This window comes from Arachis duranensis, chromosome 4 (genome assembly GCF_000817695.3).
Source record: "Arachis duranensis cultivar V14167 chromosome 4, aradu.V14167.gnm2.J7QH, whole genome shotgun sequence".
NCBI classification, from domain to species: Eukaryota; Viridiplantae; Streptophyta; class Magnoliopsida; order Fabales; family Fabaceae; genus Arachis; species Arachis duranensis.
In genome coordinates, this window is record NC_029775.3 from 6,301,315 (window position 1) to 6,318,910 (window position 17,596).

Genomic DNA, 17,596 nt, shown 5'->3' on the forward strand with positions numbered 1-17,596 from the left:
CACTTGAATCATCATTTCTTGTTGGTGTTTTTGGACTAAGCCTTATACATATACCTCTTGTGTGCATTTACCACCACTAAACAACAAAACCAAAGGAGAAAAAGGAAAATTAAGTATATATATACATATCCATTAAGCCTACTTGAACTTAGTGTGACCATTTTTGTGTTTGAGATGGTGACTTTGGGAGAGCTAAATGGTGAAGAGGAGGTTCCACTTGTCCAACATAACCCTTTGGTCTTGGAGATTAATGGTTTCCAAAACCAACTCATAGGTTCACAATACACATATTGTTTTCTATTATATGCTTCAGCATATGGTTCCTTTTGACTTTAATAATGTTAGCTTTTTAAGTCAATTAAGCACCAAATCAATTTTATTAAAACTTCAAAAGTTGGTAGAGAGATATTATATAATTGAAGGATTTAACTAACAATAGCACACATTAAATGGTGTGGAGCAAGATTTGTTTGTTCATCATAGGAATCATTAACTTCAATTATATAATAAATGAGTCACAACATAGGAAAATGAAAATGAATATGGTATGAGAATTTCATATCTCAGTGTGTATTCATCTATTAACATGATAACTAAGTTGTGAAACCATTGCAGAAAAGGGTAAGGAACTTGCAACTTGCCAGGGTGAAGTCAAGGCCTTAAGGGCAACTGAAGCTCTGAAGGATAAGGCCATAGAAGAGGTACTTTTAATGCTTAGTTTATTTATTTATTTATTTATGCTTACACTATCAGTAGATTGAAACTTAATTTTTCTCCAATTCCAGCTGAGAAATGAAGTTAGTAAACTGGATCAGAAACTTAGAACAACTGAGAATCATCTTAAGGACAAGGTACACTGATATAGTAATAGTATAGATTGTAACATAGATAGAAGCATGTCAAACAATGCTAAGTTCTAAAATCCATTTACTTCAAAATCTGTACATGTGAAGAATCTAGAAATCAAGAAACTGACAGAAGAAAAGAAAGACGCCTTGGCCGCGCAATATGCAGCAGAAGCAGCTCTTAGAAGGGTACATTTAGATCAGAAGGATGATGATTATATTCCATTTGAGAGTGTGATCACTCCTCTTGAGGATGAGATCAAGTTGTATAAAAATGAGGTATGATTATATTGAAAAGTAGGAGAATTATATAAAATGATAGTCCTAACACCCATCTTTGCTTCAGATTAAAGCACTGCAAGAAGATAAGAAGGCATTGGAACGGCTCACAAAGTCGAAAGAGCTGGCATTGCTCGAAGCAGAGAGGATACTAAGAAGTGCACTAGAGAGGGCTCTAATAGTTGAGGAAGTTCAGAATGAAAACTTTGATCTGAAGAGACAGATTGAGATTTGCCAGGCATGAGTTTCTATGATTCTTGTTCACAATTGGTTCCTATAGTGAAACTATTATGCTGTTCAATCAATTTTCATCTTACCATTGACAGGAGGAGAACAAAATCTTAGAGAAAACGCATCGCCAAAAGATCATGGAAGTTGAAAAGCTTAGCCAAACCATTCATGAACTTGAGGAGGTCATCTTAGCTAGTGGAACAACTGCTAACGCCGTTCGAGACTATAAGCGACAGATTTCTGAACTGCAAGTAGGCATATGTTATGAATTCTTGCATTTTGAAACTTTTGGTTGGTCTTTGTAGTAACATGATTTTTGCACAAATTTTTCAGGAGGAGAAGAGGACATTGGAGAGGGAGCTAGCAAGAGTGAAAGTTTCAGCTAACAGAGTTGCAACTGTTGTGGCTAATGAGTGGAAGGATGAAAAGGATAAGGTCATGCCGGTCCGGCAATGGCTAGAAGAGAGGAGGATTATGCAGGTACATAACTATAATGATAAAAAGATACTGAAGAAAGCAGTTCAAATGAATCTTTTATCCTAAAACATGGCCATTCAAGTATGAGCAAGAAATGTTTTATGATCAAGTATGCTGTTACATATGTAGGCCGAGATGCAACGATTGAAAGAAAAGCTAGCTATATCAGAGAGAACAGCAAAGGCAGAGTCACAATTGAAGGTAAAATTATATAGATTGATATAGAAGCATCTGCATCAACTTATATTGTAGATGTTGTTGTTTGTTATTTCATTCATTCTTTCTTTTCAGGACAAACTAAAGCTGAGGCTGAAAACACTAGAAGAAGGCTTAAAACAGTTTGGTGAATCTCCAAAAACAGAAAAGTCTAGCATCTTGAGTTTTTTAGCTACTAATAGTGGAGTAAGAAGCAGATCCACATCACAACCAAGAGGATCTTCTGTTGGAAGCTCTTTGTTCCAGAAACCAAGCATGAAAAACAACACAGACATTGCTGCTGGGAACCTAGGACAAGGTGGAACTACAAAAAGGAAACACGGTTCTGTGGAAAACGTGTTGAAGAAAGGTATATGGGCAAGAAGTAAAGTTGGTGATAGTAGTGAAAAGGAAAATGAGATGCAGGTGAACAACACAGGAATGAACTTAGATAGCTGCAATAATGAGAGAGAAGCAGATGACTCCAAAACCAAGGATGATATGGTCTCAGGTTTTCTGTATGATAGGCTTCAAAAAGAGGTCATCAGTTTGAGGAAGTTTTGTGGAGTTAAAGAGAGTAGTTTGCAAACCAAAGATGAGGAAATAAAGGTACTAGTAACAGAGATATTGGATCAATTTCTGTATTTGTCTCTTACTCCAAACAAGTTTCTTTGAATTCTGTTATGAGATAAATAGGTATATGGCTTGCAGATGCTTACAAAGAAAGTTGATGCACTTACAAAGGCAATGGAAGTGGAGTGTAAGAAAATGAGAAGAGAAGCAGCTGTTAGAGAAAAGGAGGCTACACCAACAAAGTCAGAAATAAACAGAAGAAACAGAAGCTCAACTCCTCTCAAAGGTTCTGTAACATTGTAAGTTCTGATAACTGTTATAACTGTTTTCAGTACCTTAACATCGATACAAAATCACTGCAGGGCGATAAAGCGAGCGCTGAAGATTCTTTATCTAGAGAACAATGAAGGAGATTTATTGTCATGAGATTTTCATTTGTGTTGAAATAAACTCTCAATTGGAGAAAGAAAGTCAGGGATTTGAATGTACACACAGAAGGATTACTATGTCTTCCACTATATTTAGATAAATAATATTGATATTTGATTTTCTCTTTGACTGTGGAATGCTATATACAAGCCAAGTTTATCAAAAACATCGGCAAGAATATGAGCATACTTAATATGCAGAAAACAATTTCAGTTACATTTCTGCATTATGATGGTTGTGAAGAAAATTGTTCCTGAGTGATCTCAAGACTCATTCTATATAAATTCTAAACTGCATAGCCATAAGGATGCCTACCTATGTTCATCATGGATTATTACAATCTTTTATTTGAAAACAATTGAACACATGCAGATTCTACCAGTAATATCTCTAAAGCAATGAAAGTTAACAACTATTGGTTCTCCCTGCTGTTACTTTTAAAAATTTAAGCAAGTAAACATCCCTGATATTGTTTAGTAGATACATACAACCCAGAACCTCTCAGAAAATGTTGTAAGAGTTGTAAATAATACTAACTGCAAAAACTATACAACTATTCAATAGTTCTGCACTTCAGGAATAGTTGGTAAAGAAGGCAGCCATTTTCTGCAGCCTCCATATACAGGACTTTCCCGGACACGGTCGACACCACTTCTGATTTTTAACTTCTTTGGTCCACCTAAAAGCAGTGCCAATTGTTCTGTAGTCACCACAATCTTCACACTGCTTGTCCTCAGCTTTCTGTTGTCATTTGTTCTCACAAGATGGTGAATCTCCCCATCCTGCAGCTTCGAGCAAACCGTTATGTAATGTTTAGAATCAGCAGGGCTCATCTTTTCGACTGGCGCCGAGGCATCGACCTCTCTTCGTCTTTCTTCAACTAGAACACCTCTTGTTTGCTTCTTTGGTTGAGAGTGACAAGCCATACAGTTTCCCATAGTGCTTTCTGCATGATGAAATGAACAAAAGCTCTCTCCCTTATATAAAGAGCTTTAGGTCAATTTTTTAGTTGAAGGTCTTCTTAACGTGCATGCCATCACACACAATTCATTCTTATTTTGACTTCTAATATATATATGAGAGCTTCTTTAGATAAGATTTCAAGTTCTAAGTCCACTACTTCCCAAATATTATTATTAACAGAAAGTCAGAAACCCCTTTTGGCGTTGAAATCAGAAGCCCTTTCATACTTCATTCTTGAGACTAAAATATTTTGTCGTCTGTATTTTCAATTAATATATAAATTGTTCAAATACATCGATTTTCAATGTACAACTTTGTCCAAATTGATAGTTACTTTGTAGAAGAGGAGGTAAAAGGGTCCAAAATAATACGAATTTGTCTTATTATATCTTTTGTAACTAAAATCTTTACAGTAAAGAACACTCATATTTTGCTAGCCACTACACTGTATAGTGTATACTAGAATCAGAACTTCATTTTTCTCTAATAAATCCAAAATTTATTTGAAAGATATTAATTTTCTAATCTACTAGTTCAAAATTTCTGCAAAAGGAATAGGAAAATGCATAAAAACTACTTGACAAATGACCCTAAAATAACACCATCAATGGTGAGGGAGACACGGTTAGAACACCAAAATAACCTTGAAATTTCTAAGCAGCAACTATTTTAGTTGAACACCTAGACTGCAGCCATAACTTGACTGCTTCGTTTGTAGTAAAAAACCAGCCAGCCTTATGAGTAGCCTCATGGAATGGAGCATTAAGTTCCCTCAAATGTGATTCGAAGACACTAACCAAACCTTTATCTGCAAACTTGTGTTTCCCAAGCCCAGTATCAATTCCGAGTAATGGCGGAAGGTCCTCCCCGGACTCCAAAGCCTTTGACAAGTCATTAATCCAGAAACATAATGCAGTCAGAGCAGCTCCAAGTGAGAGTCTCTTTAGATGCAGATACCACATAGTTTGAGACCTGGACTGTATATCTGTATATATCCCAAGCCTCAGCCCCAGGTCTAGAAGATCACATGCTCTATCTGGTTTATTCAGGTTGACACAAAGATCAATTAGACTATTGCAAAAGGACTTCTTCGATTCAGCATCAACTGAGTTGAAAAGTTCACATGCTTCCCTTCTAAAATCTACTACATCACCCTTCTGCTCTTCCAACAAACATCTTACCACAGAACTGAGCTTCGGATTAGCCTTCTCAACACAATCTGTTAGCTTAACAAGTTCTTCTTTTGGGGTTTGGATCATGATATTCAGAAGAGTATCACAGAAGCGATCATCCGGAACGATCCCCAAACCCGAAAACTGATTAAGTATCTTGACAGCATCATCTATTCTCTTGGCTTTTCCATAGCACCTCACAAGCGATGTCAGAACAAAAATATTGGGCTGAATTCCATTATCAATCATTTCATTCAGTGTCTCTTCTGCCTCTGAAACTTTCCCAATGCAAGAGTACATGTCAATCAAGGATGAGAACGTAAAACTGTCCGGCCGACAAGCTGCAGAACTTTTCATGTCCTCGAAAATTTCAACAGCTTTATCTGTGTAGCCAACATCAGCACACATAGCTAAAAGCATGTTATAAAGAACTACATTCATGTCCATTCCCTTTTCCTTCATTTCCTTATAAACACTGAGAGCATCTTCCTTAAACCGACCTCTACAGTAGGCTTGCAATAGAGCTGCATAGGTTGGCCAATTTGGTGAAATACCATTGCTTACCATCTCTTCGTATATAACCTTTGCTTGCCAGGCGCGCCTTGCTCTCCCCATGGCATACAACACACTGTTATATGTTACCAAGTTAGGCTTTGTACCAAAAAACTTCATATCATTGTAAACATTCAAGCATCCATCATAGTTCCCTGCCTTGCCATGCATCTTAATCAATGCTGAGAATGCCACTTTATCAACATGCCACTTCTCAGTTTTTGCACGATCATATAGACTGAGAGCCTTATAGGCATTACCAACACGCGCATAAGCATAAATCATAGTTGAGCATATGTTATCATCAGGTTCACACTCAAAGCTAGGCATGTTTTCAAACCACTCCACAGCCTTATGTGGCAACGAACACGTGGCAGCACAGCTTATCATAGTAGAGAATGTAACAATACTAGGCTTCACCCCTCTCTGAATCATTTCATCAAACAGCTTCTCTGCACCTTTAAAATCCTTAACCTCCCTAAACAACTTAAGGGTCACATTGTAAAGAACAACATGCTTTTGGGGTTTAATCTTCTGCTGGAAGTACTTAAGTACAATCAGTGCAATCTCAGGATTCAGCATGTTATCAAGAACAAACACAGCATCGGGTTCAACAATCTTGCCCCCTAGGGAGTTTAGTATTTTAGAGACATCTTGTTGACTGCAAGAGTCTAAAGACTTTGCAAGTCTCAAGAGAGACGAAAACGACGAAGCGGATATGGAAGAGAGGGATTTCTTCTTGCGAAGGTGTTTGGCTCTGGAGCTTCTGGGATTGACCCAAATATGGTTTTTGGATAAAGGTTGAGACTTTGCATGTGGGTCATGAGGATTTGCAGCTTCTGGAGAATTGGGATGTTCATGATGTTGTGTAAATGTAAAGGGGTTCTGCGAGGAGGCTTGGAGAGGGGTTTTGGATTGAGTGTAGAGGTAAGAAAGCTTGTGGGGGGAAGAAGGAAAGTTTAGAAGTTTGAAGTGAGGGGAAGAGGAAGAGCGAGAGTTGAAGGTGGAGGTGGATGAAGGAGAAAAGCGTAGACGGTAAGACTCGGCCATTTGCACCTTCACACTCTGCCTCTCAGTATTCTGAATTTCTGATAGAGGGAAATATTGGTGGTTTATGGGAAAGTACAACGAATTAACTTTTTGGGAAAGTCCAGGGAGGAACAGGTTTATTAAAATTTAGTTAGCAGCAAAATAAAAATGAATAATTTTTTATTATCAGATAAAATTTTACACTATTAAATATATTATTAATAGCTATAACTCACTAAAACTGTTGGCTTCCTAGCACTACTCTTAACTTTTTAGTCAACTTTAATTTTAGTGTTAAAAAAGAGATAAAAACTCAGGTACAGTTAACTTTACATAAAATTAATAACTGAAAATTGTTAGATAATTTAATTGATTTGACTAAATTTTTATTTAACGGCTCTCGACTATCAACTTCACACATAAGTTTTTACTTAAAAAAAATTGGCACTCTTGACTCTAGTGTTACTTTTGCTTTAATTAAACAATTTGTTAAATAAATATAAAAAGTTAATACTTAACGTGTATTTTTATCAAATTTGTTTACTTGTAATAATTTTAATTAGAAAAAGTTTTTATATACACTTTAGAAAAAAAATAAATATAAAAAGTTAATACTTGCTTTAATTTAAATTAGTTAGGAGTTTATTTGTCTCTATTCTTTAAATGATTTTTTTTAAAAAAATTTATTCATTATATTAATATTTTTTTTAATAAATTATTAAATATATGATATAATAAGTATAAACTAATTATTATACCATATATTCAATAATTTATTAAAAAAATATTAATATAATGAATAAAAATTTTTAAAAAAATATTATTTAAAGAATAGGAACAAATAAACTTTTAACCAATTTAAAGTTAGAGACAATTAGATCCATATCCATTTTTGAACCTGTCACGTCAGTATTTTTCGTTCAGAATTGACGGAAAAACACCTATAGAAACCGCGTTGGATCACAGAAGTAAAAGACAGAAACCGAAGTGAGTCATTTTTATGATGAGGAGTCACGTTGTAATTCTGAGAAATAGACAGGCGTTGGGTTGATAGTTCCTTCTATTATCTCTTGATGAACTAAAAATATCTACTCTAACAATTCGTCTTTTGCGAATTCTACTATTCCTAAAATTTTGCAAAATATTATAGCTTTCAATATTAAAAAATTATACAAATTCTTATCTAATATCTAAAAATATCATTTCAAGAAGTGCTATAAAAGAATTCAAAAAAATTGAGTAGATAACTATAATCAAATATGGGAGTAAAATTTCTCGAAAATTAATGCATTCTGAAAAAAATAAAGAATGTAGTATTTTTTTAAAAAAATTACCTGTTATTAAAGATGATAAATAAGTACAATACTTTTTAATTAATAAAAAATATTAAATATAAACCATAAAACTTTTATTGGATAAACTTCTAACATTTTTTGAAAGATTCATAACACTTAAATTCCTAAAATTTTTAAAATATGAAAAAGTATTATATTATATTATATTATATTATATTATATATATCAAAATAAATTTTAAATGTCAAATTTATTATCAAATATAATTAAAAAATAATATTTTCATCTTTAAAGTTGTTAATTTTACACTAAGTAAAAAAAAAGTATAATTTTATTTTGTGAATGGTTAAAATCTTAAAAATAAAAAATGAGATTTAAAAAATAAAATTTGCTTCAATTTTTCATACATATTCTAAATATGTTTCCAATAAATTTTAGACTAAATGCATCAATTATTTTTTAAATACAAAACTTCTTTTACTATTTATAAAAAAAATAATGTGTTTAGTTTTATTTTAAGGCTTTTAAATTGTTTAGAAATTTTTTTATTATTTTAATTTTTTAAAAATATTTTTGATAATTTATTCAACTTTTAAACTCCATAAAAAATAAAATAAAATCTCTCCTTTAATTAGTATATTCAAAAAACTTGTTTAAAAGTCACTAAATTTTTGTAGTCCCACACAAGGTAAATTCTTACATATAATGGAGCCCACACAAAAGTAAAAAGTTACTACTGTAGAGGTTCGGTCACCTTCTTCTTCATGTCCCAGCTCCCTCCCTGCAACTGAGTGAAAGAACTCGGTTATGAGCTCATGCAAACTGTGATGGACATGTTAATCGTCCTCCATTTTCATGTTCAGTTTCTCTTCTTGACTCGGTAAAGTCCCACATCGGGTAGTATCACGTCCCTCTGACAGAATATATGGCAGAGGGAGCAAGAAAGGCTTGTCCCTTCGGGGACATCCGATAAAATTGGAACGATACAGAGAAGATTAGCATGGCCCCTGCGCAAGGATGACACGCACAAATCGAGAAATGGTCTAAATTTTTTTTTTCTACCCTTCTTTCTTCCTTCCTTGCAAACCCATTATCATGTTTTCGAAGTAACTTTAACACTTTCCTGCTGTCCCCGGTACACTGCCTCATTATCATGTTTTCGAAGTAACTTTAACACTTTCCTGCTGTCCCCGGTACACTGCCTCAAATTCATGGTTTTATTATCAGGTTCAGTCAGATTCTGGATGCTCTCCTAGCATGGTATATTAACTATAAGTGTTTTCCACTTTCCTGACGAAGATGTTTGTTTATATCTATTCAATCGATTTACATGGCCTGAATTGTTAGAGTAATTATCCATTACTAATTCGTTTTTATTTTGCTGCTGAACGTTTTACTAAACATGCAAATCACAATAGTTATATGTGCAATAGATGATAAAATGTTGGGTAATTTGATTTTGTGAAATTACATGAAAGTGAAACTGAAGTACTTTTCATATCTTTCCTAATTGCCCTAAGCTGTTGTCTTCTTCCGGTTCATGTACAATGACAATGAGGATAAAATGGTTAAAGACCTTGATTATAAATTTATAATGCATGTTCATGAATATTGCAGTAATAACAGCATCCATGTACTCTATATAAGACCTTCAAAATTTATTAATACGAAAAATAATTTACTCTTTATTAAACGAATACAACGTTTCTGCAAAATGAATCAGAAAATGCATAACTACATTGTACATCTCCTAAACATTATTAACGGTGACAGGCCATTGTTCATTTGTTTGAGTCAGGGAGTTTGAAGTGGAGATTGATTCGGTTGAACCCTTAGACTCCAGCCATGACTTGGCTTCCGTGGTGGTGGTCAAAAGCCAGCCAGCCTTGTTTGGATGCTCATGGAATGGAGCATTGAGCTCGTTCAAACGTGATTCAAGGACACTAAACAGACCTTTGTCTGAAGGCTTGTACTTCCTCTGCCCAGTATTAATTCCAAGCAATGGTGGAAGGTCCTCCCCGCATTCAAAGGCCTTCGACAAGTCGTTCATCCAAGCACGTAACGCAGTAAGAGCAGCTCCAACCGAGAGTCTCTTCAGGTGCAACGACCACTGAATTTGAGACCTGACCTGTACATCAACATATATCTCAAGTTTCAGCCCCAAGTCTAGAAGGTCATGTGCTCTGCCATTTGCATTCAGCTTCACACAAAGATCAATGAGAGAATTGCATAAGGGCATTTTCGCTTCAGCATCAACTGAACTAAGAAGCTCTGATACTTCCTTTATAAAAGAATCTCCATCATCTTCCTGTTCTTCCACCAAATATCTAACCACAGACCCAAGTTTTGCATTACCCTTCTCAACACTATCTGTCAGCATACCCATCTCTTTATTTGGTGTTTGAGCCATAACATTCAGAAGACAACAACAGAAGCGGTCATCCGGAACCATCCCCAAATCCAAGAGTTGATTACATATCTTCACTACATCATCAGTTCGCTTGGCTTTTCCATAGCACTGGACCATCGATGTCAGAACACGGATAGTAGGCTCAATTCCGGATTCAATCATCTCATTCAACATTGCCTCTGCCTCTGAAACTTTGCCATGGCACGAATACAAGGTGATCATGGATGAATAGGTCCAACTGTCAGGCTGGCAAGTCCCAGAACTCTTCATGTCCTTGAAAATCCTAACACCTTCATCAACACGGTGAACATCAGCACACATCGCCAAAAGTACATTATAAAGAATTGAACTCATCTCAATTTCCTTCTCCTTCATTTCCTTATAAACACTTAGAGCATCATCACTAAATTGTGCTCTGACATAAACCCTTATAAGAGATGCATAGGTTACCAAATCTGGTGAGAACCCATTACTTATCATCTCTGAATATATAGCCTTGGCTTGCCGGGGTCTCCTAGCTTTCCTCATGGCCTCCAACAGCGTGTTATACAATGCCATGTTAGGCCTCACACCAAGTTCCTTCATTTCTTGGTACACACTCAAGCATCCATCATAGTTTCCGGACACTCCAATCATCTTAATCAATGCCGAGAATGCCACGGCATCAAGGCGCCACTTCTCCTCCTTCGCTCGATCATATAGCTTCAGGGCCATGTCAGCATTACCAGTGCGCGCATAAGCATATACCATAGCCGACGAGGTAATTCCGTCTGGCTCGCATCCAAAGCCTGGCATCTTCTCAAACCACTCGACAGCCTTATCAGGCAAAGCACACATCCTGGCACAGTTTATCAAAGTGGAGAATGTAATGTTATTAGGCTGCATCCCTCTCTGAAGCATTTCATCAAACAGCTTCTCCGCAGCTTGGAAATCCATGGATTTCCTACACACCTTGAGGGTAACGTTATAGAGAATCAATTCGGTGTCTTTAGAGGGTTTAATCTTGTCCCTGAAGTGTCTCATTACAAGAGGCGCTGTGTTAGAATTCTCCATCTTATTAAGAACAAAGACCGCATCACGTTCAAGAACAGTGTCCCCGAAAGAAGCAAGGATCGTAGAAACTTGTTCGGAAGTGGGGTCGCAGGAATCGAGAGATTGGGCGAACTTGACAAGGGAGACGTACCTAGAGGAGTTGGATTTGCGGCGGAGGCGTTTGGCTAAGGGGTTGTTGGGGTTAACCCAGATGCGGGGTTTGGAGGAAGACGAGGGTGCTTCTTGTTCTGGGTGTTGGTGTTGTTGTAAGGAGACATGAATAAGCGGAAGGGAGGTTTTGGGTTTGGTGGTTGGAGAAGGGGAGATGCGGGAATAGGTTTGAGAACAGCGATGTTGATGGGAGAGAGGGGAAGGGGAAGAACAACAGAGGCGCGAAGCCATGTTTGGGTGTGTTCTGTCTTCTGTGTTGGACAGTGACTGAAAGCTATTTTCATGTTTTGATTTCAAAGTTCCACATCGTGTATCATCAAATGATTCTGACACACAGAATATGGTATTTGCATGGAAAAGAATAATGAACATGGACTCTAATTCTTACATAAAGGCTAGTTTTATTTCTTTGCATGTTATGAGTCCTCTTTCCTCCTCTTCCACTTATCGTCCGTAGAATTAAGATTTGGCATTACAATAAAAAACTTGATAATATAATCTAGCATCTCAGCAAAAAACCTTGGTGAAATATTATCCATCGTGGACTGGTTTTCCTTGATAGATGATGTTCATATGCTGGCAAGGCTTTGGTTTTTATTTCTTCCAACTTATAAATGAGGTATGATTCAAATGTATCCTTTCTTGGTAGAGCCTTAATAATGGGAAGATCTATTAGAAATATACACATGTTCCCTAGCTACAATGTTCTCTTCTCATTCTTCTAATTCATAGATATGGAGATTGATGTAAAATGATTTCATAAATATTGAAATTATATCAAAATGTTTGATACATTCTGGCTAGCAAATCATCTGCTTCTGAGAGAAAGGTGATGCCTCTGGTTCTCCATTATTTGGTTTCATGAAGGTGATTCCAATTATTTTCAGCTGAGTGGAAGGTAGAACTTGACCCAAAAATGTATGATATCCTCCTTATTTTGTGCTGTGGGTTTCAAAAGAAGCTCTTTTAGAAGTACCACATCGAGTAGTATTACGTCCCTCTGACAGAATATATGGCAGAGGGAGCATAGAAGGCTTGTCCCTTCGGGGACATCTGATAAAATTGGAACGATACAGAGAAGATTAGCATGGCCCCTGCGCAAGGATGACACGCACAAATCGAGAAATGGTCCAAATTTTTTTTCCCCCTCCATCCTCTTCATGTTCATGTATGTAAATTGCTTCATATGTTTATATTGGATACTGCAGAATATTTATAGTTCTGCTTAGAAAATTCATTGGGTTCATATACATTTAAAAAATGCAAGGGTTCTTGCTCTTCATGTAATCATGTTCATGTATGTAAATTGCTTCATATGTTGGAATATTGGATGCTGAATATTTATGCTTAGAAATATTGTGCAGAATACTCAGCTAAGAGAATATAGTCTAGAGTTGGTTGTTGATCCACATTTATATGCTTCTTTTCTATTTGTAGTCTTCTTGTTCTTTATATATGTAAATTTTACTCAGTTTGAAGATTTTCTCACTGCAAATCAAGAATGTGGTTAGATAAGATACAATGGTAACAAGATCTACTGATCTACACACATTTACCAGAAATTTTGCAGAGGATACAAATTTTCTATCAGAGAATCAAATTTTGATAAAAATTGCTGACGTAAGATTTTTTTTCTTTTTCCAAGTTGGTATTGTTGGTTAAACTAACCCACACTTAATCAATTAACCCTTGTCATTGCAGCCATGCCCATTTAGTTTTCTTCTGATTTGGTGCTTCAGTTTATAAGTACTACTTTTTTTATACTAGCCTATCACATAAGGTCAAACTAACCAAGCATAATTATCTACTAGGTAGGTAAGAAATAAATGAGAGAAAGATTTGTTTGTATTCTACACATATATAATTCAATTATACTTATTCACAAAACTCAGTTACTAAAATCAACTATTAATATAAAATATTTATTAGAATACAAAATATACATTAAAAATAGATTAGATGATACATGTATTTATACACAAATACGTCCTGATTGATTTTAGTTAGATTTAATTACTCTATTGGTTCTTATAGTTTCGCAAAATTTTCAATTAGATCTCTATATTTTTTTTTTCTTTTATTTTAAGTAGGTTCCTGTACCATTTTTTTTCATTTAGGTCCCTGTTGATAGTAACTAACTTAATTTTATAGGAATCCAACTAAAAAAAATTCGTTCAGGGACCCAAATAAAAGAAAAAATAAATATAGGGACTCAATTAAAAAGAAATTAGTGCAAGAACTCAATTAAAAAGAAAAAAAGTACGGAGACCTAATTAAAATTTTTATGAAATTATAAGAACTAACAGAGTAATTAAATCTTTTAGTTATTAATTTTAATGTATACATAACATTTTTTTATATGATTTATGTGACCATTGCTAAAATTATGTAAGTTCCTAAAATGAAGATTTTACATAAAATCAAAAGAATGAATTTAAAAAAAAATTATAATATGAGTTGAAATGTAAAATATTAACATCATGCGGAATTTTTTTACACTATCTAAGATTTAAAGTGTGAATTGTATGTAGACATACACAGATATTCTATATAAAGAAATTATTTATTTTAAAAATTTAAATTATTATTTATCAAATAAAAATATATACATAATTATATATCAAATTAATTAAAAATTAAAATGTTCAACTTAAACTTTTGATTCGATTCCTCTAATTATATGGATCTAGCACGAGTTACGCGACGGTGCCGACACATACATTAGGATCTGCAAACGTAGTTTGACCAATAATATCATATATATATGGTGTTTATGATTACAAGTATTTATTTTCCAAATATACTACTTAATCGATTTCAACATCTATCATCTATGCAAAAGCATGTGATGCAACAGAAGCAAGGAGACAAATTTTTGTGCCATCGTAACTTCGAAATAATACTACCGAATCATTTCATTATATATTATATTTACATATCATTAGAAATCAATGACTTCGTCATCGTATTAAATTAATTCATATACAGCATTATTATTTCCCCTTTGGCCCATGTTATGTATTATATATTTTTCAAGTTAACCATCTGTATATGTTTGGTTTCTTTTCCAAATTGACAAAAAGCTATCCCTTTTGGGGGGTTGAAAGTTGAAACGTATTCTAATGTCTAAACGAAAGTATATATAAAGGCTGCTACTAACAAAGGAAGAAGAAATTGAATCAGATAAACTTTAGTGGATGCTAGCTAAACATATATAGTGTTGATTGAATTGCATTAAATTATGTGAAATAATCAAATGGTAACGCATAAAACTAGAACTGTAGAAGTCTAGAATTTTTTTTTATTTCTCATTGTATTTCTCAATTTAACGGGTTAATCTGAACTCCATTTAAGGGTTTGTTATTGGCCAATGAGTTGCTCTATATATAAAACAAAATTCGAACTCCTAACACTTACTTAAGCTGACGAGTAAACTGACCACTCGGCCAACCCAAATTGAGTAGAAGTCTAGAATTATCTTTAGTTGAAAGCAACCTTTCTCATCTCGATGGAGATTGGTCACATCCCTTTCCCTTCTAACACAAGGAACAAACATTTTCCTCTTACTTAATATCATTACTTTTCAAACACCTTTTGTTTCAAGAGGCAAAACACAGCTATTGTCGGTGGAATCACTCCTCTTCTAGTTAGCGATTCGACTTCAACTTTGGTAGATTTGAGTCATGGTTCATTTCCAATTTCTACTATTATATTATTATACATTTTAACCATATGTGTAACCTGAGCAATGTAGGTGGGGTTGGCCACTTGGCTTGGAAAAAGATGGTGAAGGTTTAAACCTATACTTTTTATATAATATTTAAGTATTTTTATTTATTAGATTTTTTTATTATATATAATTTTTAAATTTTTTATTTTACTTACTTTTTTATTTATTTTGTTTTTTTATTTTTAAAATTATCAGATTTTTTAATAAATTTTAAATCAAGTCAAATTTCACAACACATCAGACTTAATTAATATTTATTAAATAATTTATAAAAAACTAAATTAAATTTAGATAAATAGGCTTTATTATAGATGTGATCTATTAAGAATAAAACTTGACTTAGCTCCATCTGTTTTCATCCGTAAAATGTAAACATTTTTTTTGCATGTACCTCTATGAGACATTTTTTTTTTAAAAAGGATGACTTATTTTTTTTGGATTTTTAAAAATAAATATTCCTCCAAATAAGATTTTTGAACTTTAATTTTTAGAATATAATTTTTTTTTTGTATTAAGGACAAGTTCGCCGCACCCCGACAAACTTTAGGTTGAGTTTCTAAAATAAAAGTATGGCTGTTGGAGAACAGAGTTCAGAACCACAATCTTATTCTTCACTTTTGTTTTCATTCTTGACTTTTTTTCTCTACAATGTCAATAAATCCATTGTTATCCATTCAATATGATGCTGAAATAGTGTATGATGAAGAAGGTTCTATCATTTTTAAGTCTAGGCAACCGATAATTATCTATATGACACCAGAAGTCAACAGTCTAACAACGTTGAAGAATTTGATATTGCATTCCGTCGGACAGCAACAGACGAAAAGGGTGAAAAGAATTTACTACAGATATCGGACCGAAGTAGAAGATAATTTGTTTTATAAAAGGTATATCACAGTTGTCTTGGCTCTGTTGTTAGTATATTTATTAGACCACGGTTGTGAGAAATATTTCTGTTATTTTGAATTAGGTGTCGGTTACGTGACGACGAGGACGTATGTCTTATAAGGTCGTGGCACAATCGATGGACAAATGATCATCTGTTGGAATTATTCGTGTTCCTCATTGAGTTAGGTGGACGAGAATCATCTGCAGATACTGTCGATGATAGTCCGTTGAGTAGAGCTGTTAGACGAAATATTAGAAGGATGATGGTCGATCTAAATATGCCACCTGAAGGTAGTCAATAGAGGTTGATGAGTTTGGAAAACTCCAAATTAATATTTGTGATGAACAAACATTATTAAAATATTTAATTGCAAAATTATTAGTTCAATCTTCATTAATCATATGTTAATTGATAATTTTGTGATGCAGTTTCTTAATTGGGCCGGAAAACAAAATGTTATTGCAACTGAGCCCATATTTATTTTTGATGAAAGCTTCCTGTGCTTGATCCGAAACCAAACTTACCAGGAAAGCAAATGCTTTTAGTGGGCCAAAGTTCAATAGCCCAATGTGTTTTATGCATGCTATGGTCCGAAAGAAAAATGAAGTTGGGCCAAAATGAAATCTATTGCTACCAAGCCCAACATTAATAAATGTTTCCACGCTTTATCCGAATCCATGAAGCAAAGAAAAAGGCCTAAATGCTTCCAACGGATTCCATTTCACTCTTTGGAAGGATTTGAATTTTAATTCACTAGCATGGGGAACATGAGAGAGAAAATGTCAAAGTGATTTGATGGAAATTAATGGTAGCTCACACGCTACTACACAAAAGCATGGAGAAGTGCACCTAATTACTTTATTCATCATAACACTCATAGCCTTGCTTTTGTTTTCTCTTTCTTCTCTCTCTCCTTCTCTTTTCTTCGGCTATTACACAGGAAACCATGGAAGCTACACTAAGCTACCAAAAAGAAAAAGAAGAAGTTGCATGCATCAAGGCCATCAAGTTAATGATGGCAAGAAAAAGAAAACCAAAAGTATGTTGTGGCTGAGATAATCACCAAATATGGTTAGATTTGGTGAAGTAATCTCGGATCCTTCATACTCAAAAAGAAGGAAAGAAGATTCGGCCAGCAAGGTGAGATTCTTGAAGCATGGCTTGTCTTTGATTCTGCTCAACCACCACAGGAAGTAGCTAGAGTGGCGAAGTGATGGCTAAGGCAGAGATTGAAGCAGATGAAGTCATCATCATCATGAAGCATCAAGGGCCAGAAATCCATCTTGGAGAGGAAGCCAAGGATGGAGAGCTCGGATTGATGAAG

At 34.5% G+C, this 17,596-nt stretch overlaps 3 protein-coding genes and 2 non-coding genes across 6 annotated transcripts; 3 read left to right on the top strand and 2 right to left on the bottom strand.

The window, feature by feature from the left end:
• Window positions 1–32: 32 nt before the first annotated feature.
• LOC107482908 (microtubule-associated protein 70-5) lies at window positions 33–3,155 on the top strand. 2 transcript variants are annotated; one of them, XM_016103491.3, is made up of 11 exons: window positions 33–274; window positions 616–701; window positions 786–851; window positions 954–1,124; window positions 1,192–1,362; window positions 1,451–1,606; window positions 1,689–1,835; window positions 1,962–2,033; window positions 2,124–2,636; window positions 2,724–2,886; window positions 2,963–3,155. In XM_016103491.3, exons 1-11 carry the CDS (start codon window positions 175–177, stop codon window positions 2,968–2,970), a joined length of 1,653 nt encoding a protein of 550 aa, XP_015958977.1. In that variant the 5' UTR covers window positions 33–174; the 3' UTR covers window positions 2,971–3,155. The 2 variants fall into 2 exon arrangements, with proteins under 2 accessions (XP_015958977.1, XP_015958978.1); XM_016103492.3 differs by having other exon boundaries at window positions 2,739–2,886.
• A 1,215-nt stretch (window positions 3,156–4,370) lies between these two features.
• Window positions 4,371–6,806, bottom strand: LOC107482907 (pentatricopeptide repeat-containing protein At4g16390, chloroplastic-like). The gene has a single exon (XM_016103490.3). The coding sequence runs from the start codon at window positions 6,764–6,766 to the stop codon at window positions 4,646–4,648; it is 2,121 nt and encodes a 706-aa protein (XP_015958976.1). The 5' UTR covers window positions 6,767–6,806; the 3' UTR covers window positions 4,371–4,645.
• Window positions 6,807–8,990: 2,184 nt separating this feature from the next.
• On the top strand, window positions 8,991–9,093 carry LOC127746970 (U6 spliceosomal RNA). Its single transcript, XR_008008775.1, has one exon. It is a non-coding gene; the product is annotated as a U6 spliceosomal RNA (small nuclear RNA).
• Window positions 9,094–9,674: 581 nt separating this feature from the next.
• On the bottom strand, window positions 9,675–12,182 carry LOC107482906 (pentatricopeptide repeat-containing protein At4g16390, chloroplastic). Its single transcript, XM_016103489.3, has one exon. It carries the CDS (start codon window positions 12,023–12,025, stop codon window positions 9,791–9,793), a length of 2,235 nt encoding a protein of 744 aa, XP_015958975.1. The 5' UTR covers window positions 12,026–12,182; the 3' UTR covers window positions 9,675–9,790.
• Window positions 12,183–12,690: 508 nt separating this feature from the next.
• LOC127746937 (U6 spliceosomal RNA) lies at window positions 12,691–12,793 on the top strand. Its single transcript, XR_008008742.1, has one exon. It is a non-coding gene; the product is annotated as a U6 spliceosomal RNA (small nuclear RNA).
• Window positions 12,794–17,596: the final 4,803 nt, after the last annotated feature.

Coding starts and splice junctions, on each gene's coding strand:
- LOC107482908 (XM_016103491.3), top strand. CDS start 175: ATGGTGACTTTGGGAGAGCTAAATGGTGAAGAGGAGGTTCCACTTGTC. Junction 275..615: donor TTTCCAAAACCAACTCATAG/GTTCACAATACA, acceptor AAACCATTGCAG/AAAAGGGTAAGGAACTTGCA. Junction 1,836..1,961: donor AAGAGAGGAGGATTATGCAG/GTACATAACTAT, acceptor TTACATATGTAG/GCCGAGATGCAACGATTGAA.
- LOC107482907 (XM_016103490.3), bottom strand. CDS start 6,766: ATGGCCGAGTCTTACCGTCTACGCTTTTCTCCTTCATCCACCTCCACC.
- LOC107482906 (XM_016103489.3), bottom strand. CDS start 12,025: ATGTTCATTATTCTTTTCCATGCAAATACCATATTCTGTGTGTCAGAA.